Source organism: Melopsittacus undulatus, chromosome 3 (assembly GCF_012275295.1).
Source record: "Melopsittacus undulatus isolate bMelUnd1 chromosome 3, bMelUnd1.mat.Z, whole genome shotgun sequence".
NCBI classification, from domain to species: domain Eukaryota; kingdom Metazoa; phylum Chordata; class Aves; order Psittaciformes; family Psittaculidae; genus Melopsittacus; species Melopsittacus undulatus.
The window spans coordinates 33,485,168-33,513,163 of record NC_047529.1 but is presented as its reverse complement, the minus strand read 5'-3'; the positions used below and the strand labels follow the sequence as shown (position 1 = coordinate 33,513,163).

At 36.8% G+C, this 27,996-nt stretch overlaps 1 protein-coding gene across 1 annotated transcript in view; it reads right to left on the bottom strand.

Annotated features, from left to right (window-relative positions):
• Window positions 1–5,003: 5,003 nt before the first annotated feature.
• SH3YL1 (SH3 and SYLF domain containing 1) overlaps window positions 5,004–27,996 on the bottom strand; it is a 51,893-nt gene continuing 28,900 nt past the window's right edge. Inside the window, exon 10 of the mRNA XM_034060513.1 lies at window positions 5,004–5,569. Coding sequence (XP_033916404.1) covers window positions 5,370–5,569 — 200 coding nt within the window. The 3' untranslated portion in view covers window positions 5,004–5,369. The remainder of the gene's footprint in view (window positions 5,570–27,996) is intronic.

Here is a 27,996-nt window from a genome sequence, read left to right as displayed (position 1 = left end):
AGGAACTATCTGCACTTAATTTTAGATGAAATTAGCTAAAACCTTTTCCAAAGAATGAAGCTTGCTATTTCTTTTTATTTATTTTTCTTACATTAGTTATGACATGGGAAAAGCCCAAAAGATTTTTTTCTGCAGTATTTCTAATTCAGTTAAGAGCAAGAACCAATTGAAAACTCACAAATATTTTCCCATGAATGTTCAGACTGAAAACCTAATTTGATTTCAAAATGTTCTGGCTAAGTTTCTTAGAAATAGATGCCTATAGGTAAGATGCTATGTCTAAATTTAGGTAACACAGAAAAAAAGTATATTTCAAAAGTTCTGCGGATCTACATATCCACAATAAACCAACATAAACACCTGCAGTTCAGCTCCCTCTAGAACAGACAAATCTTTAAAAGATTTACTGCAAAGGCTAGTAAACAACTATTTTTGTCTTCCTTATGATCCTATTGACATAAGTTATATATAGAATTCATAGAAATATATGTGATACTCATTTAAGACCGTAAAGGTTGATACAATTGGTAAAAATCTGGTTAAAAATTTGTGCAAGCATGATTAGAGCTACTGTAGAAATTTATTGAGCTTTTAAAGGAGAACATAATTTTTCAAGGAGATACCAGTACTCAAACTTGAGGAATTTCCTTCTGTCATCCTACTCCCGATTTAATAAGGCAAACAGAATAGAACATCACTGAGAATGACCTTTAGTCAGGCCGAGCTGGTCCTTATCCAAACATGGATCCAAAATTAGCACTCAGTGCATGTGTGCATGTGTGTACATACAGAAAGAATGAAATAGAACAGCTAATCAAGAAAGACTGTGCTGAGATGTTTTTGTGAAAGGGTTGATAAACAGGAATGTTTGGCCTGTTATGAGAAGGGAGAATAGGATTACATGTTTACGTGTTGCTGAAGAGCTGGAGCTATTAGCCACAACGGAAATTTACACCTACACCTAAGAGAAATACTTTTTTGGCATCAGTGGTCTGCAAGGAAAAAAAGAATGGAAGAATATGTTAGTACAAAAGTTTTTCTATTATACTATTTACCAAAGATATTTTTAAAATTATGATTTAAAATTAAATTATTAGTAAATTAACAGATTTTTGCAAAACAGGTATTACGAAAAGTAGAATCTGAGCACACTGTAATTATGGTTACGGTGATATACTTACCACAGATGAACATAAATGGACAAAATCGTGCAAGCTGTCAAACAGATGTTAGGAATAAACTGAATAAGGTTAACTTTTTTAAATTTCACAAAGCATAGATACAATTTTAAATAGTTAATTAAAGTGTGTGCATTAATTAAAATGGATATGGAACAAAGATCTGTTGGTAACAATTGCACACTGTTTCTGCCCTAACAGCTAACTGTCAAAATGCCTATAAGAAAGAAAAAAACTTCTTTTTCAGTTTTCCCCTGCATTTTGTATCTTTGGCTGGTATCAGGGTAAAATGAGTGCTTTGGGTTTTAAGCTAACCCTAACGGTTTAAAGGTGAACTTCAAAATGTACCATCCTGCCCTATTCATAAAAGCTGAATGCTTTTCTTATTTACATAATTTGTTGACAGATGGTTGCCTGAATACTCTGAACATTGAAAATTTTGGAAGAATGGAACTGTCAGATATCATTTTTCCACCAATACAAACTTGGTGTATTTAGTGATTATGATTGTTTGGGTTTTTTTTTTTCTTCTGATTTCTTTCAATGGATTCTTCTTGGAAAACTGACAGAACCTGAAGTCAGCTAATGTGAATGTTGCTATATCCCAATATAAACCAGATATAATGTCATTTGAAGTTTTATTCCCTGGAAGGGACAGATTTGAAGAAACTAAGTTGTCATATGACTTGAAACCACATAAAATACAGAAGTAGGAGAGCAAGTCTGGATCCAAAAGCTGAAGAGTATATGCAATAAGATCTTCCTGTGAGTTGAACTCTTGCTGGGTAGACTTGGTAATTACCATCAATATATATTCCCTGGTAGTAATTCTCTTTCATTGTGGAAAAAGAGAATTTACGTGATGAACAGTGAACACCCTTACAAGGAAAAACTTGCATGCACTGAAAAAACTCACATCAGTAGAGAAGGTATGTCATTTTAACATGTCTGAAGCTCTAGAAGTGCCTCCCTACAGGTGATAAAGGTTGCTTAGGAGTGAATTCAAACTCTGGTTTGAAAATATGGGTGGGGAAAAACAGCTTAGGGAGAATATGGAAACTGTTAAAAGAGGAATAACACTATCTTCTTCCCTTTATCTTTTTCAATTTTAAGCAATGAAAGCTATCATAAATGGATAGAGATGGTAAGGCTTTAATCATCTTGGATTTACCTCAAAAAAAAACCTTAGTTCTCTAAGCTATTATGAGGAATATCTTTGAGCCCACTAGAAACCAAGCAAGACCCAAACTCATGCTGAGGGTGAGAAAGTTTTCATTTGTTTTGTCCTTCAACTGTGACATTTAAAAAAGCATCTGGGTTTCTGGAAGGATGAACAGACACAGATAGAAGGGAAGACGCATTCAAATGCTTGAAGCGGACAAATAATTTGGTATTTATAGAAGGCCAGATTTGCTTAAAACTTGTAAACCTGCCATCAATATGTGTTAGTGAATATACATCAACAGAACAAAGAGTCTTGGTAACGCAGCTGTAACAATAGTGATCTGCCCATCTAGTGAGCCATCAGTAATCACATGCTGAGGAAAATGCTTAGATGCAAAATACTTAGACATACAAAGGAAAATATTTCTGGGCACTATGAAATTCAAAATTTGAAGTTTACAGTATTGGTAAGATTTCCTCCAAGAAAGAATTCTACTTTGACTACTTAGGATGGTGAAACATTTAAGGTTAAGATGAATTATGATTGAGTTACCTGCTGACGTTGAACATAGTACATACAGTCCTAACTATGACCCTTAGGGAATTACCTTGATCAAAATAAACTGACAGGAAGGAAACAGACTGACAGGAAATTGGGCTGCCATATATAAAATATAGTCCCAAAATAAATACGTAAAGTACTTGTATTATATATAAATTACTACTGTCTGATTAACTGCACTTCAGCAATAAAACCAGTTGGTTTATATGTTGAAGGTAACTGCTTCTAAGAGTATGATGACAAAGGAACCGCTCAATGCCACAGCAGTACTTTGCCTGTAATCTCTGTTGTTTTCATTAAAGTATTTCCTTCAGGGAAGCCCATGGCTCTGTAACTCATTTTTCTCTTCTAGTACAGATACCCACTGATTTACTCCTATAGACATCTATGCCCCCCAACTCCCCACCAAAACCCAGATGCCAGGCCATAGCTGGTCTACAAACACATTTGATGCCTTGTGCTAGAGGTATCACCTTCTCCAATATCTTCTCTTTCTTCTGGATCTGAGCAGGCATCCTACAGCAAAGGAACACATACATAGACTGTCTTTCATGGAAAATCCTCTCTTACCAGAACACAAGTGTCTCTTCGGTGACTCTTTAGGTTTTTGTTTCTACACCTGCTTCAGGGAACCTTCCTATACAAACTACTGGCTTCTTACCCATCTCTTAAGTTTACTGAGTCACACAGACTGCCTTTTACTGTAAAATATTTTTAATGTAAAAACACTTTTGGAATTAGCCTGATCCCACCGACGTGGGTCAATGCAGCCTGGCATGTAGGATCAGACAGTGGAGTTCTGTATTGGTTTAGGAAGGTTTGGTTTTGACAACCAATACCTTTTCTTGCATTAGGCTAATCCACTGAATCCTCTCTTTCCTACATTATAGTTAGATGAAGAAAGGAATGTTCCAGGTATGAAATACACTTCCCATTCAATATTTCCTCCTAAAAATGCAGTTTGGATTTACTAATTAATCAACGCTATCCTGCAAAGTCTATAGACTATCATGAATACTTATTAGCCAATCCTCATTTTTCCCCAAACTCAGCTAAGGCAATCCAAGAAACTGAATTTACATAAACAATAAAAAGATTTTACTGTGCAAGTTCCTAAATACTGACAGCTTCATGGAAGAAGATACTTGAGATGAATTAAGAAGCTTTAACAACCCTACACAAAGGCAAGTACACTGGCTGAAAAAGTAGCCAGAATTCTGGAAACGAGTAATGAGGTACTACAGCACAATTCAGCTAGTGTATGCTTTAGCTTTTAGTGCACAACTGAAGTGTAGCAATATGGTACGATAAATGCAGGAGTGATTCTTCATGAATATGAGGCATATTGAGCTTCTGGGACTATGATATTAATCCTGTTTGCTGAATCTTCATATTGGACAATTTACTGTTTTCTTGTTTAATAAGCAATAGGTAAATACAGAATTTGCTTTCTCACCTCAAATTGGCAGATGCTACAACAGTCCATCTAAAGGTATATATTAGCACTTCCACTGCAGCTATGTAAGCCTATGTAACTTTTTCCAGCTGGTTGGAAAATAACTTCTGAAAAAAATACCTGCAACAGTATGGATCTGTCCTGTCTGTGAGGCAAAGAATATGAAGGATTTTCACTGAAAGCTAGTAAATACATTTCACTGTTCCTTCTGTCTCTTCTGTCTGATTTTGAGTTTCTCAAAAACCTGTGGCCCAGTCTGAAAGAAATCCAGAAACTTTTTCCAGTGAGTGTAATGGAATGATTTCCTAATGATGCCTTCCTCTCTATGAGGCCAGAGGAAGTATAATTTTCTGTGAGGGACTATTCATGCACTTTTTTAAGCAAACTTTCAGAAGTGCTTAAATTCTTCAAAGATGAGGGCAATATAAACAAGCTATCTGCTTAACTGTTAAAGAATTCTCTAAAAAAAGGTCTTTGTATGCCTAACAAGGACAAATACTGGGAACAGGACCTACAGCAGCTACTAAGAAATACTGCAGTGCCTAACGTGATTTTTAAAACCAAGTATAACAGTAATTTCTTCTGCTACACCTGTGAATAAAAGATCTGTGTGTACTAAAAGTAACAAACTCCAACTCAGAGATGCTTTGAAGCAAAATTGAGAGCATTTATTAGAGACCATAAATTACAATTTAATAAATTAGTATTTATGTTTAGTTTGAAATTGTTCATAATTATTCCCTCATGTGAAAAATAAATCCATATAACAAGACACAAATTGGAGCAGATACAGCAACTTGCTCAAAACTAAAACTTTCTCATAAATGGATTATCAACTACTGTTTATTTAAGAAATAAATTTAGAGGAAAGTTAAGGTCATTTGATGCATTTCAATTTTATGTTAGAATAGTCTTGATCAAGAATCTCATTTTAACAAGATCTGAAAAGTTAAAATACATTTATTCAGTGTAAATATACTACTGCTTCAACATTTTCTTCTATATGAACTTAGTTGTTACTTATGGCAACATAATTGGCTGGAAAGATGCCAGTCTGTCCTCCTACTCTACCTTCCCACCAATCAAATTGTGAATCTGTTTTGGTTGTGACCATGATTTTGTCTCCAGCTTTGAAAGTCAAGTCACCTGGCTGTTGTCCTTCAAATGAATAAAGTGCTGTCACTTCTACAGGCTTACTCCAAGAGTTACCTGAAATGACAGAAATGAAATAAAATTACTAAACTACACATGCAGTAAGTCCTTAAATACAATATTCTTAAATGACAGTAGAAAGCTGTGACAAAGACACCAAAAAAATGTATCTGAGCATATAAACCGCTGGTGAAAAAAACCCTCTATTTCAACTACTAGTGAATGGAATATGGATTCCAGCCTATCAGCATAGTCTATTTAATAATGTAGTATTCTATGCAAAATAAAGATCAGCAATTTTTTCTATATGCCTTATATGTCAGAGACAGTGGGAACAGAAGCAGTGAGTTGAAGAAAGCACGAGTACTTTTTGAAAGACTGCTGAAAAGAAGCAGCTTTCAATTTTAGTTTTGGTACGTGCTCTCTGTGACATTTTCTTCACAGAATCTGCAAAACTTAAAATGGGAATTTGTTGATTTTTTTATCAATACTCAGGATAGAAGATGGCAAAATACAACATCCACAGCACTTTCCTTCTCTTTCCAGGGGGTTTGCAGCATCTACATTCTGGTATACCTTGCATGTTAAACAAAACACACAGAACGTGCTAGCAGAAAGAACTGAGTATGGTTTGATGTACGTGAAGTGACTTGGCTTGCACTGTGGTGTTTCAGACCACATATACATGCGGCTTTTATTCTCTTCCCACCAGTCTCTTACATAACTCTTTCAGTCCTTAGCTGAGGTTGGAATCATGCCATGAGTTTTCTGATCTAGTTTTAAAGGGATCTAAATTCTTGGATACCATCATCCAGCCTCCATTCCTGCTGACACATTTTAGCCAGTATCTCAATGTTTGTTACTATCGAAATTTAATCTAATTGAATATCTTTAATTTTCTAATAATGTTTTTGCTATCAGCTCCTTCAACTGTCTGAATTATAAGAGGTAGCTGTGTCTGTTTAATGTTGTTGTAGAAAGCAGTTTCACCTCTTGCATGAATGCATCTAAAAATGAAAAATGGAAGGTGCAATGGAAGTGTAGTTAAGAGGAAATAATAAAGATGTCTACACAGTCAAGTGGAGAGATTTCAGGATGTATGGATCATATGGACATGATGGCTGCACAAACACTGAAGATTAAAGGCTTCTAGCATGACTTGCACCTGCTTGCTGCCAAAACTGTGCTGCAAGAGAGGAAACCCAAGCTCTTTTTAGTCTATACGTTGCAAGTACAGAGCTAGAAAAGATGGTGAGAGAAGCACTGATACAACTTTTTTTTTTTTTTTTTTTGTTTGGAAGCCTGTTATCAACAACTGATACCCAAAGAACTGATACCCAGAGAACTTTTCTTCTAGTTGCTTTTAGCATTTCAAAAGAAAGAGGAAAAGTCCTTACCCCCAGGCCTCACAAATATAAACAGTAGCCAAAAGGGGACAAGCAGAGAAGAATAATGGACTATAAATACATGCATGAACACCATAAATTTCCCCTCCTCCCCCCACAGCATCTGTTAATATATATAATCACTCCATAGGCCAGTTCTTTGCCTTCATGATCTGCATTTGTAGCGACCATCAAAAAATTTATGCAAAATTATTTGGTTGTGTGCTGGGAGAGTGTTGGTTGCAGAGAAGCCAAATCCTGTTTTCTTTGATCAAAAACTCTCCCTCCTGATATCTATATTCATGATCTAAAGTCAGACACCAGTATTTCTTTTAATGTGAAAACAAAACCAGATGAGAATATCTGTGTTTATCAGGTCCTTATCTCCAGCAGTTACTCCAACCAAAAAACAAACAAACAAACAAAAGGCAGCAATACAGCTTTTCTAAATATCTTTTTAACTTTCACACTTGAAACCCTGATAGGCTGAGTATTTAGCAATTTCATGATCTTCCTCTAAGAATTCAAGCACTTGATGCAGTCAGAATGATGTACTGTGGTTTCATGCAAAGCGCAGTTTGAGGCTAGGTATTTTGATTGAGGAAATCACAACAAAAAACAGGAACGTAAAAGACATTTTAACTTTTTATTCCGAGTTTTAAGGCATGAAAACCGCTATGACTTAGTTGCATATAAAAAAAGAAGAGAGGGTGAGTTTTATCCCTGTGCCATATTCAGGCAGCACACATGGGTAAAATTGCATTCTGTAAGTTACAACTAAGGCTACAAGTTCTTATGCTTTTGAGTTCTTAATCATATGTTTCCATCACCTAAACATTCAAATAATCACCCAAGGAAAATTAGAGTTATTATATATTTATAACTGTACTAACTATATTAACAGACTTAGAAAAATTAGATAATTGTCAGCACAAGAGACTGAAAATGATGGTGAGAGCTTCTTTTCATTACATTCAATAGAGCAGTCACCACCATGTTAATATGCTGGACTTTTGGCGATGGCAGCAAGTAATAGTCACCTCATCCATGGCTAAACTTGCTTTAATAGCAAGACTATAATTCCTCTCACACAAATTACCAAGTAAACTGACACTGGCTTGGTAAAAGTAGAGAGAAAAATGAAGGGAAACTAGACATAAGTTAAAGTGTAAAAAGGCAGAATAAAAAAGTGCATGTGACAGATTAAAGTGTCGGAGTGCATTCAATGCACCACAATATTGCCTCCAATTATTATTTGCACTGTCATACTAAAAAGACTGGTTTATGCATTTCCCTCCCATTTTCTGCCTCTGTGTAAGCATACAGAAACCTCAAAGCACTACAGCTAATTATGAACATTGAGTTCTGTGTCCCTGCTCCATTTGCTACTTTGCTACCATTTAAAAGCATTTTCCAACTTTATTCCTGTCAGCTATTTCTTAACAATTATTATTTAATTTTCCCTAGCAGCTCTTTCCCATCCCATAGTTATTTTATTTCTCACAGAGATTTTAATCTCTGTGCTTTACTTCTGTATTTCTGTAGCATAAAACCAGATAAAATACATATTTATTGCCTCCTGATTGCAGTATCCCATGCCTCATATTTATGTGGATCATCCTGGCATATAGGGTGTCTTAAATGAATGCACTGTTATGAAATCTACCACATATATTATAAGGGGGAATTATTTAATGTTCATGTTTCCCCAATTTCAGTTTTACATTAAAGGGTTTTAAATAAAATTGTTACAGTCAACATGAAGACTGCTGCATGCATATACTGAAACCACATTTGCAGCTCACACAAGATGGTGCTACAGCGCTACACACAGGATAAGATACTGAAATCATTGAGATTTATGAGTATGCACACTGAAATAAAAACAAATTACATTGTGGAAAATCATTAATTAATGGTATCTGAATAAACACAGCACACTTCTAGAAACAGTGGTCAAAACAGAAATACAGAAATTTTGGCTGAAGATCAACTAGTGCAGCAGCCAGCATACATACTCAATGCTCTAGCATACACCATACCTGCTTGATAACAAACTGCTCTGACCACAATATTCTTTAATTTTTATTCATCTTTACATACCATAATGATTTGAACCTTTTGCTAAGGCCTACTGCTGTAGATTAAGGACTTAATGGGGTATAAACTAGATTGAATTTACAGCTTCCTGGCTGCTGCAGTACCAGTCCCAGAGTGACTGAAAGAGTGATAAAATTACCTTTAATTAGAGCACATTTAGCACAGAACAAAAACATTCTCTAGAAAGTTTCTATACAACAGATACATGGGCTGCATTTCTAATAATCGGCTGAAGAGTGCCAGGAGCCTTTTTTTGACTTCAGATCAATTGGCACAGACTGGCCACATACTCACAATACAGGGAGGAGAGCCACATCCAAACTACCTACTGTTTCTACACTGGAGTAACTCCTAAATTACATCTGTGAATTATCTGGAAAAGTGCCAGGTGAGAATAACACCAAAGAATTTTCTAACACCACAACCACACAGGTAACTGAGTTAATTGTGCATGGGCCTGTGCCTTCACACTATTTAATTTAGTAGATGTAGCCATTAGTTTCACATTCTAATGTAAACCTACAAAATATTAATAAAACCATTGGGTGTTTCTAAGACTATTTTTTAGAGAAGAGCAGTCATTTTATATCACTTTAGGCTCAGCTTATTATGCTTCCAAAATCTAAATCTGAGTTGAAGGACAGAATAGTACAGTTCAGCTGTGGGTCCCAAATTTAATTATACTGGCATAGATGTACATATACCCTAGCCACTAAATGTCTGATCTAGAAGAGCTTGCAGAATAATTATATAAAAACTTTAAAGTGCTGCTTTTAGTCATTGGCACAGCAAATAAACAAATTTAACATGCTTGAGAATAGTGGTGAGATTGCTAAACATCCACTCTGCAAAATTTACTAATTATCAGCAGTTAGAGAGTTAGCATGATTTTGTGGGTCATGTGTGCACCTATGTCATGGTTCAACCACAGCTGGCAACTAAGCACTACACAGCTTCTCATTCACTCTCCCCCAATGGGATAGGGAAGAAAGAAGGGTAAAAGCAAGAAAACTCATGGGCCAAGAGAAGAACAGTTTACTAGTGGAAATAATGGTATAATGATAATAACCGTAATGAAAAGGAAAATAAGAAGAGAGAGAAAAGAGCCCCAGGAAAAACAAGTAGTGCGAATGAAAAACAATTGCTCACTGCCAACCAGCTGATGCCTAGCCTGTTCCCAAGCAGCATCCCCCTGGCCAGCTTTCCCCCTAGTTTATATGCTGAACATGATGCCACATGGTATGGAATATCCCTTTGGCTAGTTGGGGCCAACTGTTCTGGCTGTGTCCTCTGTTTTGGCTGTGTCCCCTCCCAGCTTCTTGTGCAGCCCCAGCCTGCTCACTGGCAGAGCATGAGAAGCTGTAAAGTCCTTGACTTAATGTAAGGACTGCTCAGCAACAACTAAAACATTGCTGTCTTATCAGCATTATTCTCATTCTAAATCCAAAACACAGTACTGTACAGCTACTAGGAAAAAAAATTAATTCCCAGCTGAAACCAGGACAATCCATATCATAGAAATGATAACTGTACTAACTCAGACTAGTACTTCTGGCTTTGGGTTAATCTAAACCATATTACACAGCTTGCACAAAAGGAGTCCTGGGACTCAACTGCCACTGCCAACAAGCCATCTGATCAAGGCAACTGATGACTGACAGGGTAATCCTATTATTGATTGTCCATATATTACACACTTTCTGCTACATCTCTCCTTTGGTAAATGGAACTGGTTTCGTTTGAAGTTGAAAGGTCATAACATTGCTTCTATTAGGATGCAACATACCATATGGAAATGTGATTGTCTAGATAGGTATATTTTTTCCTTAGAACTGAATAGTCTATCATACTAATTTTTTTGTGCAATCTTTAGAATGCATGGCTAGTAGTTTTTGATATTTAAAAAACAGTGTGGATGAATAACACATTCTAAATACTAAATTCTACTTTCTCCGCATTTTGTAAAGAAATAGAAGTGACTGGAAGTGCAATACAAAATGTTAAATGTCAGATGAGTCTTCAGCATCAGAGATGACAGAAGTTGCCATAAAAGCTCAACCAAAAAGTGTCAGCTTACACAAAAGCTGCAATAGAATTCCCATTGGTTAAATGGAGACATAGAAAATTAAACAACCACGTGAATGCTGTTTGTGCAGCAGAAGTAAGAAAAAACTGACAAACAGACCAAACCACAGAAAATAACTAATGAATCTAGGCAGACGCAAACATCTATGCTTTTAAAAACAAATATATCAAGTATCAAAAAGGTTTACTATCACTAATACAGTGTTCAGAGATGTTGAAAGCCTCAGTATTGTTTGTAGGTTTAGAATGAGAGCTGTATCTAGCAGGGAACAGACAGAAATTTTAGTTCTTTACCTGTGATGGGACACTGGGCTTTTGTTTGGAAGGAATTAATACTGAGTTTATAATTAGAGCTCAGGAAAAGATTCAAAGCAGGCTCATGAACTAAGTTAATTACAGTATCCTGCAGATCTCCAAGTAAAAAATGATAGTTGGTGCCAGCAACAATGAAAAGTTTATAGGAGATTTTAATTACTATCCTTAGCAAATGGTCTGGACAACACCACCTGCTAAGATACTATTGTGAATATAAATACTTGGATGACATGGTCTAGGGTGAGGCGTCCCTGTCCATGGCAGGTGGATTAGAACTAGATGATCTTAAGGTCTTTTCCAACCCAAACCATCCTATGATTCTATCAAATACATACACTGATTATACTAAACTGCCTGAAGGATATTTGTCCCACATTATCATATTAAAAAGGAAGACTATTATCAGGCCCAAAATGGACATGTTAAAGTGGAAGACAAACATCAGCTTGATTCAACACCTTTAAATGAACCAGCAACACATCATTGCAGCAAAAAAGGTGAATAGTGTCCTGAGCTGCATTAAGCGAGGGTCAGTGGAGGAATGTAAAGGATGGGGAAAGTGATAGGGCAGGAAATTAGCTTTGAAGCAACAACCAAATCTAAATAAAAATAAAGGAATATTGAATTTGCAAAGGTCAGACAGAAGGATGTTGTAACAATTGAATCATAACAAGACAAAACCCTGAACAAAAGTGGAGACAGAAAGAAAAGGCAGCATCTTTCAAACAGTATTGAAATGGTAAAGAGCAATCTATAAGACTTATTGCTCAGAAAGTGAAATTCCAACTTGATGATCACATGTGCTCTGCAGTGGTTAGGAACAGGCAGTTTCAGATTCTATTTGATAATTTTTAGCTTGAATTCATAATTAATTAACAAAAGAGTACCAGAGTAAGGGAGGAAGAGATAGATCTAGAACAAAGATAGTTACGAATTGTCTGCAGAAAATGTTATTTAGTAAATGAAAATGGACAAAGGACAGCTAGCAGGGAAATCTTAACAGAAAAATAGAGGGCTGATAAGAATGCCTTCCCACTGAGACACTGGAAATATATATATGATGATGGCTTGGCTTCACAAGCGAAGATTTTGGGAAGAGCTTTAACCACACTTACTACAAGCATGATGACCAAGGGCATGTGGGATATGCAAACCTGGTTGGAAAAGGGTGCTTAGGCAATCAGGGAGTGTCCGACCAGGACTGCCATCTCCTGAGTAATCTCAAGCTACCCATGTGCTGGTCCGCCCACATGCAAGGTTGGATCTGCAGCTTCCCATGCACCTTGTCACCTACTGATTTGACCCTGGCCTGTCCATACCGACAAGTGAGAGCAAGCCCTTCCAGCCTGTGTAGTGGATTGTTTAGGTGAGGGCAGCTTGTGCAGAACTGGCTCCACCCTTTACACCTGAGGTTTAACTGCCACAGCCTAGCTAGCTAGGACAGTGACAGCAAAGTCTGCAGGTCGTAGGTTTTGTAAGAGTGTCCTCTTAGATGGAAGACCATACAAGGCTAGATGAGCTCCATCAGCCCGAGTTTGAATATAGGAGTTTTCCTTCTCCTATGAGGAGGGCCTGTCTTTGCTAATGAAGATTCAGGGAGGGCTTTAACCCACACACAGTGAGCAAGACTGTAATTTCCTGAGTCAGTCTTGAGCGACTGTTATTGCAAGCCCACCAAGGCACCGACGGCGCTGCGGTATCACTATATCTAGGTGGGATTCTGACTTAGAGGCATTCAGTCATAAGCTCACAGATGGTAGCCTCACGCCAGTGGCTTCTCAGCCAAGCGCATGCACCAGGGTTCCTCTTGTAATGAGCAGGATTACTACTGCAACAACACATCATCAGAAGGGTAAAACTAACCTCACGCTGGTCTAAACCCAGCTGACGTTCCCTATTAGTGGGTGAACAATCCAACGCTTGGTGAATTCTGCTTTACAATGTCCCTACCTACTATTCAGTGAAACCATAGCCAAGGGAACAGGCTTGGCGGAATCAACAGGCAAAGAAGACCCTATTGAGTTTGACTCTAATCTAGCGCTGCGAAGAGACATGAGAGGTGTAGAATAAGTGGGATGCCAGGCACGTGCTCGGTGACGCAGGGTGACCCGCCCACAGGCGTCCCGGCCGTCAGTGAAATACCACTGCTCTGATCGTTTTGTCACTTACCCAGTGAGGCGGGGGTGAGCCCCAAGGGGGGCTTCTCGCTTCTGGTGCCAAGCACCTGGCACATGCTGGGTGCAACCCGCTCTGGGGACAGCAGCAAGTGGGGAGTTTGCCTGGGGCAGTACCACCTGTCAAAGTGTAACGCAGGTGTCCTAAGGTGAGCCCAGGGAGGACAGAAACCTCCCGCAGAGCAGAAGGGCAAAAGCTTGCTTGATCTTGATTTTCAGTACGAATACAGAACGTGAAAACGGGGCCTCACAATCCTTCTGGCTTTTTGGATTTTAAGCAGGAGGTGTCAGAAAAGTTACCACAGGGATAACTGGCTTGTGGCAGCCAAGCATTCATAGCGACATTGCTTTTTGATCCTTTTGAAATATATATACAAAGGCAATTATAGACATAGGTCAGCAATGGAATTCAGGGAACACAAGTATTACTGAAGAAAACTGAAGGTGTCGATTAATCTATCTATTAGGGCAAGGGAGGATGGAATGTGATTTCTAATATATATATTCTAATAAATATATATATCTAATAAATATATATATTCTAATAAAATAAAGAGGTCACCAGAGATCTGGAAGTAGCATTTATGTCAGTGAATGGAACAGTACCAAGGCCAACTGCTAGTCTGGCCCTGTCCATGCTATTAAATTCCATGTTTCCAAATCAGAGTAGTTTCATTCACATTGACTACTGGGGACAGTCTCTGGCACATCAAACTTCCAAAATACTAAGAACAGCCCACTACATTTGCTAGACCAAAATCACACTGTGAACTTGCTAGCAATTTAATGGAATAAATGATAATGTTTCAGTGCCAAAGCACATTCTCTGGCATGTTTATCGGCATAGGTAGACCTGATGTCTTGAACCAAATGCAAGGAAAACTGTTTTAAAGAGGGTCCAGCATAGTACTGAAAAACTCTAAAACAACAACGTAAAAAAAGATTAGGAAAAAAACAGGATTGTGATCAACTACAGGCTTTATAAGACAAAAGAGCATGAGATGCTAACACTGGGAAGAGATATTGCTAGATGAGACTGAAAGCTCAAAAGTCGAAAGGAGCAACAAGATATGACAGAAACCTTGAACAGAGGAGTGATAAAACAATGAGAATCTCCTGAATCTGTGGAAACTCAAAAGTTTATAGAAGATATGAGTTGAGGATGAGTAGAACCATCATATCTGTATTAGCATACTCCTGAAAGTTATCTGGTATGTACTGCTAAGGAAGGACAGGAACTGGCTAGGATCTAAAGAATGGTATAGTAATGCAAGACCTCCATGCAGTGAGACTGGGAGCATGTAACTAAATAAAGCACATTCTCTGAGACACAGGTTGGAGTCTGGTGTGTTGCCACACATCAAACCACCTTTTTGGCCTGTCCTCTTTTTGCCCCCTTTATTCATTTGGAGAGGCTATTTCAGAGCTGTATTCCCCCTGCTGGCAAAATTGTTTTCTTTGTGTCCAGCTTCAAGCAATGCACTACTAGTTTACATCTAGTTTGCTGTCTGTTGACATTGGCCTTTGGCTGAAAACCTGCTTTCTTCACAGTTATCTTTCTTATACTTTTATAGTCAAACCTCTTTTTATTTTTTTAACCTACAGCTTAGACATATATTTTTGAGGAAATCACTAATTATTAATACATGCTAGTTTCCTGCAAGCTGTTCAATCCTTTAATTTTATGGATCTCATGCCTTGTATCACTATTACATTTTGTAATTGCTTTTAACTAAGAGTTTTAAACAAGAATGAATACTAGTTTTAAATTCCTGGTATGTGAATTAACAGTGGTTTTCATCATAATAGTTCTTATGAATCACACTCGAATGACTTGGAACAAATAATACTTATGAAAAAGCAGAAAAAGATACTCTAGGATGTAAAGAAATAAAGGTACAAAAGTACATAATTTTATGTTTATTACTAACTACATGCACAAATCCAAGAAAAAAAAGGATTATTTTTTCTCTCAGATTTTAGAAAGTGATCAAGATCATTAAAACTACACTAGAAAACAGGATTCTGTTATTGAAGCAGAAAATATATGGCTTGCAATGTATGTGACTACCAGTTTGAATATTTCCTCAAATTTAAAAAACTCTTGCATACGTAACTCCTTAAAAAGGACTGGTTCATTTACTTGCTAGAATGTAAACCAAGAAAAAATATTTTAAGTTTTCTATAATTATAAAAAAATGTATCAGTGATGTTCTAAAATATTGAAAAAACACTGCCTTAAAACATCCACTTTATGATCACATACACTAATAAAAACACAACAGATACAACATCTGATTTCATGTCACTTTTGAAAAATAGGCAGCATGGAGATTAAGACTTCAACAGGTATAGTTCAGTGGATCTTCATAATGTTTTATGGATGGGAGAACTTTAATGCAACTAATAGTCCATGCTTCGATGATATTTGAATTGCAACGCTCTACTGTTCTTAAGTATTTTCTAACAAATATTGTTTAGATAATGTGAAATTTGGCTCAAACCTGGGGCTCAGACCCACAAAAGTGATGCTGAGTTCCTGTTCACAACTAGGCTGCACAGAAGTCAAAGCAGATTACTGAGTTACTTAGGTTACAATGTCATGATAAGCAGAAAAAAAATAATACCTGATAAGGTCAGATTCTCTTATTAGGTGACATCAGCTCCCAAGCTTTATCATTCACCATTCCTATCAAGTGGCATAAACCAGCAGCATTTCTGGAAAGTGACAAGTGGTCGGTGTTTAAAGACTTAAGATGGAAGTGAAGTAAGGTAAGTCAGAGAAAGGATGAAAGGAAGTGCTATATGAGTGTCCGGGGTTCAGCAGTAGCAGTCATTTTTCTCCTTAGTAGCTGGTGCAGTGCTGTGTTTTTGACTTTCAGCCTGGGAACAGCGCTGATAACACCTATGTTTTTAGTTGTTGCTAAGTAATGTTTACTCTGATCAAGGACTTTCTGAGTCTCATGCTCTGCCAGGGAGGAGGGGAAGCTGGGAGGAAGCAGATCCAGGACACCTGATCCAAACTAGCCAAAGAGGTATTCCATACCACAGCATGTCATGCTCACTATATAAACCAGGGGCAGTTACCCAGAAGGGCTAGATCACTGCTCGGTTAGGCTGGGTATTGGTCGGTGAGTGGTGAGCGGCTGTATTCTCTTCCCTTGTTATTTCCCTTTTCATTATTATTATTGGTGGTAGCAGCAGTTGTTTCTATTATACCGTAGCTACTGGACTGTTTGTATCTCAACCCATGGGATTTACACTCTTTCAATTCTCCTTCCCATCCCTCTGAAAGTGGGGGAATGAATAGGGGGGGGAGCGAGCAAGCTGCTGCGTGGTTCTGGGTTACCGGTTGGACTTAAACCACGACAATGAGGAAGTGCTATAACAGAAAACTCTGGCAGCAAACTAGAAGATGTCATGGGTTTCTTCTGAAGACAAGATGAAACATCAGCTAGGGGAGTGGGGAAAAGTAAAGCAGCAGTATACTGTAGCATGCTACACAATGGGACTCTGAAGAAATTACCTTTTCAGGTCCTGCATAGCAACCAAATATTACATGTGCTAACATGCAAAGAAAGAAAGTCTCCATGCAGCTCCTATTCAGAAAGAAAAACAGTAGCCCAACTGTATCTTAAATACTAGAAGTCATGAAAATAATTTCAGTTCCTGAATAATATCAGTATACAGATAAGTTCTTTTTGAATCTAATGTACTTTTTTTTCTGTATTCTTGGATCACACCTCTCAGCCTTTAAACTAAAAAGAAAGGGTTTCATCTCAACTTTTAGAGCAGAACAGACATATACCTACTTACAAATTTCATTTTAATTGTTTCCGGACAAATTACAAAGTGTTTGTTCAACCTTAAAAATGAAATCTCAAATGTCCTATCGACATTAAATTACTAATTTCTGTAATGGCTTTTATTATGTTTGTTATATGGAGATTCACTTCAAAAAACCCTCAGCATACATAGCACAACAACATCAGATCTCACTGAACAGATGTCTGAGAAGGCCTAAATATGCACAGTAGATTTGACATTTTATAGCTACAGGCACTAATCTGCTATAATCAGATAATAAACATAAATCTTTCCGTACAGGTACTTGAAGCATGTCATATGCCACCACTGATTCAATTAATCTCCAGTAATGCTCATCTGATCAAAGGTCAGGAGACATGATACTCAGCAAATCATGTTCAGAACAAATAATTTCTTGCCTTAGCTGTTGCTCTGCTACTAAGTATAGCTTGCTTTGGGTAAGTAAACAAAACCTCTTGTCTTTCTCTACTTGGTGAAAAAAAACCCAAACAACTTCTTAAGATTCTCAAAGTATCTAAAGTTAACACTGAAATTCGAAAATAATTCCTTCTTCATAACTAAGAAAACAAGGATGGATTTTTTTGGGGAACCTGAGCTTCAGTGACTCTGCAGTAAAGGAGTACTCCCTAAATGCCTACACAAAATCGTCTTTGTGCTATCAGTTACACAAACCTGCTCTGAAAAAGGAGGTCAGGCACTAGCTGCTTTGCTCTATTCCACAATCACAGGCAAAGAAATGTCCTATATCCAGAAGACCTGATGTCTGTTTTGTTACAGCAGCTGTAGCTTTAAGGCAATTTCAAAATGTTTAGCATACCTTGGATAATACCAAGGAAGGCCTGTATCATTCTAGGAACTACACTCTTTAATACCTCTTGATAATAAATGCACACCAGTCATGGAAAGGGGTGCATAACCAAGTGTTAAGCCCTCTTTGACTTCCATGGGAACTGCTTCAGCAAACCCTATTTTCTGAATTAGCTGCAGAGCTAAATGTTATGTATTACTTCAACTAGGTAATTCCTTCAGATTGCCAGTGTTACAAACCCCTCCAGTTGATTTCTGGAATAACTTAATAACTACATTCTACATTAACAAAGAAATGGCGGCTGGAAAAAAATATTCCATGCTGTTAAAGCCAGTACAAATCAAAGTTAGCCACAGCTGTTCCATACAAGGAATGCCCCCCTTAATTTTGCTCCAGAGCCTCAGCAGATTAATCACTAGCTGCAAATCTGTTATGCACAGAACAGAGGTATTATACACACTTCTACAATAGACTCACAAAACCGAGAAAAAGGATCAAGTATTTTTGACCTCTTTCACATACGCTAGAAATGGGCAATTTAAAAGCAGCTTCCAGGTCACCAACATGTGTCACTAACTGAATAGTGTCAAGTCTAGCAAACAAAAACAGTGGTTTCACTGGTGGTTGAAACAGACTTTACTATATTTAACGTTTAAGTTACTGTGCAAATTAAGCTCATTCAGTATGAAACATATTTCACTGTTTTTGAGTTTCTGGCCTAGTAGGGAACATGCTGGCTCATCATCTTCATCTGCTGATGGAATGCTTTCTATCTTTGTTTCAGCACAGTCAGCTTCTGCATTAAAGAAGAGCCTTTTCTGTTAAGCATCTGTGGATGTATTTGATATTTAGGGTATAGCCCCCCCCCTCCCCCCTCCTGCTTGCAAGAGTCAATTCCATAATAGTACTTCTGCTGACTATTTTTTGGATTTTTCTGTCTTTTCAAAAAGCATTTAAATTTTCATTCAAACTGAAATGGTCAAATAAACTATATCAGTACCAAGGGCTTTATTATGCTCAAGACTACATTAATGCAAATAATGCCTGTGTTGAAATCATACTGCAAAAGCTGAAATGCAATGCTAAGTATAACCTTTATATTTTGAAAAGAAATAAGCACTGTTTTATTCAGGTCAAACTGACAATATAGGAATGATTTGTGGATCTTCTATTACATTGACAAGTTTCTCCATGTTTTCTCTACATATACTGAGTTAACAACTCAACTTGAATACACTGTACTGTGTACTGTCCCTGTATTTTGCTTCTCAAATCTCTGTACTACTAGATTCAAAATTCTGATAAGTAGTTACGTGTACATGATTCTTGATGTAAGTCTTAGATTTTATCCCAGTCTGGTAAAGAAAAAAGAAGCCAAACCCAAACAACCTCATAACTAAAAAACTCTCCAAACACCTTCAGAAATCCCAAACCAAAAAGACTAAACTCAAATTAATTCCATACAGTTTCTGTCAGTTTCTTAGGGAATACCAGTTTAAAATTATCTTCAGCCTTTCATGGAAAACGTCTCTGCATTGATCAGAAAAAAATAGCTAAAAATAGCAAAGTTATATGAGACAAAGAAGCATCTCATATAGAAATATAAAAAATAACAAAAATAATATCATTGTACAAGACCTCTTTTGAAGTGCTGTTGACAACCCCCATTACCAGTGTTCAATACTGGACAAGTAACAGGATGACCAGGCACAGAAAACCTGTCTTCAAGAGGAAATGAAAATGAGCTTTACAGAATAAAACTCAGACAAAAGAGGTTACTACTACCAGATGAAATAAGACAGAAAAGTATTTTAGTGGAAGAGCATGAAACAAATATTATTTGATCTTGCTAAGAAAAAATTTAAATGAAAAGCATAAAGACATGTCAAGTAATTCAAAATTAAAGATTCAGAAACTGCTTTCTGTGAAGAAAAAGAAAAGGAAAGAAAAAAAAGCTGGAATCTCATGACTATTTTAATTTATGTGAACACCTGCAATATATAGAAAAATCTTGTTAATGCTAGTTGGGTTAAAGGGCTCAGGGGCGGTTGAAATCTATGCTAGAATTTATTCTTGAGACAATTACTTATTGCTGTTACATTACTCTACTGCAAGTACAGATATTATTAACTCTACCTATACCATAGTCTCCATCAGCTTCTAAATTCAAAACGTATTCAACAGATGTTTCCTTGCTCTGCCAAATGGTGACACACAATTTTACTTCCACTTATAGTATCCCATGGCACAACCCTGCATCATCTGATTACAGTGTGAACTTGTAGGAGAAAGGCAGACACCCCTACTTCATCACAGAACAATTTCTGTAAACTGAGGCTAGAAACAGCACATATCCATGAACTGATGCCTAAATTGATGAGTGCAAACGCAGCAACTTACAACATTCACCCTCATGAGGATGAAGGATCTTGGACTGCCACCATCACCTAACTTGTGTTCACGCTGCACTTCCCAGGCTAGCACTGCCAGCCTTTGCTGAATACTCACTGCATCAGTCTGGCCAAAAAGTACACAGCTATGACAAAGTTCATGAAATGAAATAGCTAACAGTTCTGAAGTTTTCAGTTAAAATTAAAAATGGTATTGACATTTGTCCTGGGTTCAGCAGTAGCAGTCATTTTTCTCCTTCTTAGTAGCTGGTACAGTGCTGTGGTTTTGACTTTCAGCCTGGGAACAATGCTGATACCACCAATGTTTTTAGTTGTTGATAAGTAATGTTTACTCTGATCAAGGACTTTCTGAGTCTCTGCCAGGGAGGAAGGGAAGCCGGGAGGAAGCAAACACAGGACACCTGACCCAAACTAGCCAAAGAGGATTCCATACCACAGCATGCCATCCCCACTATATAAACCAGGGGCAGCTACTTGGAAGAGCTAGATCATTGCTCAGGTCAGGCTGGGTATCGGTCAGCCGGTGGTGTTTCTATTCTCTTCCTTTGTTATTTCCCTTTTCATTATTATAATTGGTGGTAGCAGTAGTGGCTTGTGTTATACCTTAGTTACTGGACTGTTCTTATCTGAATCTGTAGGAGTTACATTCTTTTGATTCTCCTTCCCATCCCTCTGGGAGTGGGAGGCATGAAGGGGGGTAGAGTGAGTGAGTGGCTGTGTGGTTCTGAGTTAGCAATTGGGCTTAAACCACAACAACAGTATTCTTCATACTTTTGTGAACATGATGCAATGCTACATATGCTCTAGGTGAAGTGAAATACTGGATGTGTAGATGCTCCTTCAAAAGAAAAAGCTTGTAGTAACTACATTTGTGGAGGAAAAAAAACAAACCAACCCCCCCAAAAACAACCCACACAAAACAACAAAACCAAACACAAAATAAACAAACAAAAAAAACCCAGACCAAAGGAACAAAATGAAAAAAATCCAAACCAAAACCAAAAACCATGCCTTAGTTCAAATATGAGGAAATTGTAATGCAGGTGGGATTCAGTCACTAACTCAAGTTCATCCAATGTGCAACAACCATGAACTTCTTCTGCTGCTCTATACACAGCTGTACCACTAATCCTAAATTCTTCCTCATCCTTCTGTTGTAGTTGACAAATAACAGAACTGGCAGAAGGACTAGGGAAGAGATAGTCTGAAGTTTATGGCAAGGGACCAGTACATGAAATTGTGTACCAGAGTAAGTTTTCCCTTCTATTTTTCTTTACAGAAGAGTTTATTTTCTTATTTTTTTTTATTTTCCTTTGACATCTTCCTTCCTAATAGCAAAGGGTCTGCTAAGAACACAAACATGAACCAGTGAGGTAAGAGGGAAGACTGTTTCAAGCTTCACAGTGTATGAACAGATTAATAATACCTCACACTTCCTTTCCATTAGAGGTTATTTGCAGTTGGGGTTCTTAACGAAACAAACAACTGGAAAAGGACTATTTCAAGGTTGCCTAAGATGGTGATAAAATTGTTAATGAGAAAGTGAAACTCAGTGGAATACAACCACAGAAGCCTGAATTAAATCCTTGCCAGACCTCCCCATGATCAGGTAAGAAGTTCTTGAAACTGTAACTTTTTGTAAAAGTGTGAAGCATTATTACAACAGCTCTAGAACAGTTATTTGTCACATTACTTTAAGGTTGTATTAGTGTTTGCCTTACTGATTTATTTTTGCAAGGCCTCCTATTTCTTATTCAGAAACTGCCATTTTTTTCTACAATATGTGAATGACCTTCTTGGTGCAATCAGCAATATCCAGCTGGCTGATCTGTACAATCTAATATTGAACTAGCACAGCCAAACTAGAGGCAAGACCCCCAGTCCCTCCATGACAGAGAACACATCACTTTTTTGGGAATCATGGCACTTAATTTTACTGGTCATGGAAATATATATTTAAAGTGGTTTTTCCATCTAAAGAATTCCCAATGAAAGTAGTATCAGAGTTTTCCGTTAGCACTTAGTATAAAGTAGATGTTCAGTATCCTTCCAGGGACTTGTACACAGTATTTCCTTCCATCTCCTTCCTGCCTCTTAGCAGAGATAAGGGGACTATGTAAAAAACAAGATGTTCTCAAACATGCAGTTTTCAGATGCAGCAAAACTTCTTGTCCCTGCTATCGTGATGTAACTGTAAGCATCACCTTACCGTTATTGCAAAATTGTCTCTGTTTCTTAGATCAGTGTTAGCTTTCATCTCAAGTTGATCAAGAACAGGGCATTTTGCCAGAGTCTGAATAGAAATCCTGTATACCTATCACTTCCTTAAAGTACTTGAAAATCTTGTTTGGCTTCTACCAGGTTTAATGAAGCAAAAGCTCTCATATTCCCAAAGACTTTTCCAAATAAATAGATAAGGAAGCAATTTAAACTTGCCTTTGTCCTACTACTTGAATAATAAAGAAAGAAAATACTATCTAATGCAGGACACAGCACTGAAACAACTTTTAAAGCATCTATTTCACAAATATGCCAAAACATTAAGCTGTCTGATTGACAAGGGCTTCAGAGAAAACTTTAACCCATACCATTTAACATTTATATGTTCACATGAACATTTTCATATTTTAACTGCTGTGAACCACACTTAAAAAATAAGTATAGATTACACTGAGATTTTCCTGTGATTTAGCTCCAGTTACCTGATTTTTATTCTAAAATGCCATGAAAAAATACTGTTCTCTCTGCCAATATATCTGGCTCATATTTAGCACAACAGCTCTCTGCCCCTGCATACAAACATCAGAAAGACACCAATTTCATCCTAGCATGTCTGACCTCAATCTCTCTGTGCCTTGTTGTATTTTGAGTTAGTTGATTAAATATAGTAATTTATTTGTTTCAGTATGACCAGTGAAGTTCTGCATGCTACATATTTTCCTCTCAGCTTGTCACAATATAAGCCACAAACAGGTTGATTATCTGATTTATTACATTCACGCTAGTAATAGTATGAACTTAGTAAAAGTGAATCAGGGATAAAAATAGTCTCAAAAATAATTTCCTGGGATTTCCTGGGTTCGGTTAGCATTAAGAAAGAGCTCATAATAGCAAGAAAATTAATACTGTGGGGGACCTCCAGATGGATGTTTTATTTTTCTAAATATAAACATGTCACAAGCCTTGCCATGAAAAACAAAAATAGACCCAAGCTTAGCTAAAACTCTTAAAACAAACAAACAAACAAAAGAAAAAAAACACAAAGAAAAACCCACAAAGAAAAAAATAAAAGGTATTTTTTTTTACTTTTCTGGGAGTTAACTTCTTCACGTTTACTAAATTACTACACAGTGTCACGAAGGATTATGACAGATACATCATATATCTTACTTTGAAAAAAATTTCTACAGCAAATATCTATTAGTCACACTGAGCTGTCTTAACTGATTTTACAGTTTATAATCTCCTAGACTTCCTCCTCAAATTGTAGCATAGAAGGAACAGATTTCTGCACAGCTTGATGAGGGTTCTTGCTTACAATGTGAAATAGCTCAACTTGATCCTACAGCAAATCTCTGCTTTTCCTGGAAAAGTTCATGAACTGAATAATGAAGAGTGGCTTTTTATCAGTTCCAGATACACAGCATCTAAAGGAATATGCATCTATCTGATTTTATTATTTTATTCAGTTTTCAGTTAATTACTGAAATAATTATCTTTTATTCACCATAAAAAATGTCTACCCCACCCCACGAAGACACACAATGGGAGAATAATTTCATTAACCAGTTAACTTCCTTATCTACAAGGAGTGATTAACAGCCCAGAAATACCACAGAAAAATATGGAAAATTCAACTGAAAGGCTTCCTTTATCAACGCTCCATCAGGTGGAGCAGATTTTTCTATTTATCTCCATGTTAACAAACATCCATTACTGAATAGACTTTTAAAGTGTACAGTCTAATGCCTATGAAAATGACTCAGGGCCAACATTTCTAAGTATCAGTCAGTGACAGAAATAAACCATATTTCCATGGATGACTTAATTTCCAGTTCAAAAACAAAATGCATTTTTTCCCTTATTGTGAACCATGGAGCCTTCCTTCATCCGTAAAACCAACAGATTTTGGATTCCTTGTCCCTTCCAGGTCTACGCAGATAGCATGGTACAAAACCCATTTTTGAATCTCACTTAAGTAGAAGTTAAAAGCTTTGATTAATTTTTTTCAAATTGGCAAATGAATCTCCAGAATGATGACATTATTTTAAATAATCTTGATTCAGAATATACAGAAAGAAGCAAGACCTACAATATTGTCAATATTCGAGAAAGACAGGCTTTAAGTATATGTTTTCTGACAACAAAGGAAAAGCAAAACTTCAGGTATTACACCAGAGAAAAAGTTAGCCTGAGACCACAGAGATACCTGATTTTTACTGGCTTCCAAACTGATGAGATACTTTTACTTTACTGTTGCAGTGTTTAGTTTTAATTACCATAAAAATACTTAACTCAGAAGTCACTCATCAAGCGGAGATTTGGGAACACTTACATTTTTTCTTACAGTTTAGTTGTCAGAATTTTTTTTGTCAGTGGGCATTTCTAAATATGGAACTGCACAACTGATATAAATAGCAGCATATTAGATTTCCAGTTAAGTTTGCATTGTCCTAAAATAGTACTAGTTTTGTTAAAACTAATTTGAGCTGCACATTAGAAAAACAAAGTGATTGCTTCAACACACATTATGTGCTTGCAACTTTAAAACAGGCTTGCTTTGCTTAGAGTGATGCTCTCTTTCAGCAGCTTGAACTAAAAATTACATCTTTTCACTACACTGTTTTTAAATAAGCTCAGCAGTACACATGATTTGAAGTACTAATTAATGAAGAGATAGCTAGAATGCTGTCCATGTTCCAGGTTATATTTTGTCTTTTCCCTGAATTTGATCAATATTATTCTACAAGATAACAGCTCTAAGAATACTAAGATCGTAAGTCAGATGGAAACTGAACTGCAGAATAAGCATGCATGTAAAATAAGAAATGGGAGAGGAAGTTACAAGTAAAAATTATGCTATTGCCCTCAGAGAGCTGCAAAACAGAACAATAACCATGAAAAGCAGCATCTCTGAGAGGGTTTGAACAAATTGAGTTTACCGCAGCTTCATGGTACTGCCTAATCAAAATGGTTTTCTTCACTATGGGAATAGAGAGACACTGTAGCAGGTTGCCAGAGAAACTGTGGCTGCCCCATCCCTGGCAGTGCTCAAGGTCAGGTTGGATGGGGTTTTGAGCAACCTGGTCTAGAGAAAAGTGACCCTGTCCACAGCAAGGAGGTTGGAACTAGATGATCTTGAGGTCCCTTCCAACACAAACCCTTCTGTGAAACTGTGACATTTTCTCAACCATTTTAACATAGAGTAGCAATATGTAAGAAGGTTAAAATAAAAAAAAAAAGGTAAGGACTGGAGTTTTGTCTATATTCATTATGGCTTTTAGGAGCCCAAATCTTATTGAGCTTACATCTCAGAATTTGCTATTTGTAGCACTATTTAAAACTGAAGAGGAAAGAAAAAATTACTTATGACAAAGAGCTCATCAGTCTATTTAGCAATCAAAAGAAAGATCAAGGAAGATCAAAAGGTGACTTGATTACAGTGCAAGTGTCTCAAAGGGAACAAGAAGGGAACAAAAAAAAAAAACCTGAGTCGGAAAGGACTCTATAATATAGTGAAGAAAGCCACAACAAACATCATTGTCTAAAAGATGTAGACAAATTCTTATGGGAAGGCATGAATTTTCAATAATGAGGTTGGCAAATCACTCTATCACTGAAGGAAGGATGGAAGCCTGTAACATTTCTCATTTGCCTCTGTGTCTTCATCAGTAAGCTTGATACAGCACTTCTTTTAGCCCATAACAATACAGGTATATGCCTAATGGGGCAGTAACAACCTGTTAATATTTTCATGTTTTTTTCAAAGTAGACAATTTCTGCTAAAAAATTAGACATTTTTTGTTAACGTTTTACTGTAATCACGCTTGGGTGTGATGACTTTATGCACAATAATAATCTTAAGAGTTCAATGTCTGCAGATAATTTATTCAGTTCAAAAATCAAAATCAGAGGGCACACATTCTCCCCAAGATAAAACCAAATTTAAAACTACTTAGTTCAATTAACTGTGGATAGTAAGAAAGCCTTCTGAGAGAGTTTGAGAGAAATCTAAAGAAAACCTTGAACACAGGCTTTAGAGCACAAGTTCTTATGAGTTTCTTAAGCAAATCATATGACTGCTTAAAAGATGCAAACAGCATCATTACTTTTGCCAAATTATGGCAAAATTATTATTTCAAAAAGAACTGCTTTTGGATTTACGATGAGCATTTGGACTTACAGTATTGTAGCCATAGCCCTTGATATAAACATTTTTGAAAGGAAACACACTACTGAGCAAAGGCAGAATGAAGCACCAAGCAAGCACGCATTTGTGAGGCCAGAGAACTCAAGCCCATAATGATTTTTCGTAACTGTGAATGAGTAGTGAAAGAACAGTGTTTGGATGAAAAACCTTTTTTTGCATTTTCATCCCCTTTCCTGCCTCATGTCTGTTTCCTGATTGTTTCTGCATCTTGGCAACTTGAAGGGATTTTTTTCCAAATGTGAACCAGTCCTTCCCTGATTAGCTGAGCTAACGAAAAAGTAAAAAAATACCTGACTTCCAATTCTGAGCAATCTGTCTGTTCATGATTCGTTTCTCGCCAACATTCACTTTAACCCAGCTTCTACTTTTGCTAGAAGATTGCTACCCCTGCTACTACCAGTTTGCTGGGAAATCATGTCACTAATGTTTTCAGAATCCTACAGTATTCAACAAAATGTTAGGAGGATAGAAGACTAAGTCAAGTAACCATTTATCTACATTTTTGGTTACTTGCTGTCCCACGGCAGTACCCCAAGCAGAAATAATTAGAAATCATAACACTAATGTAAAACTACCATGTATGAATAGATATTCTAGTGTGACAAGCTATCAAACTAATATATTTAAAAAAAAAAAGTTCTTTATCTGAACAGTCACCAGAAAAATCTCTGCTACTGTAGAAACTTCACACTTCACTGAATCTCAATAACTGTATCAACTATTGGGTTTTGGTTGGTTGGTTGGTTTCTTTTTCCTCAGAATTGTAAAAGGCTTCTGCAAATTGTTAATTAAAAAAAAAAGTAATAAATTGTAGTATTACCAAGTTTCTGAAAACATTTTAAAGCATTACTGAACCTAATTCTACAACTAAATGCATTACCTTAAGTACTATTCAGTTACATGAAAACAATCTACTTGCATCTGAGTTCAGTTATCACACTGTCAGTT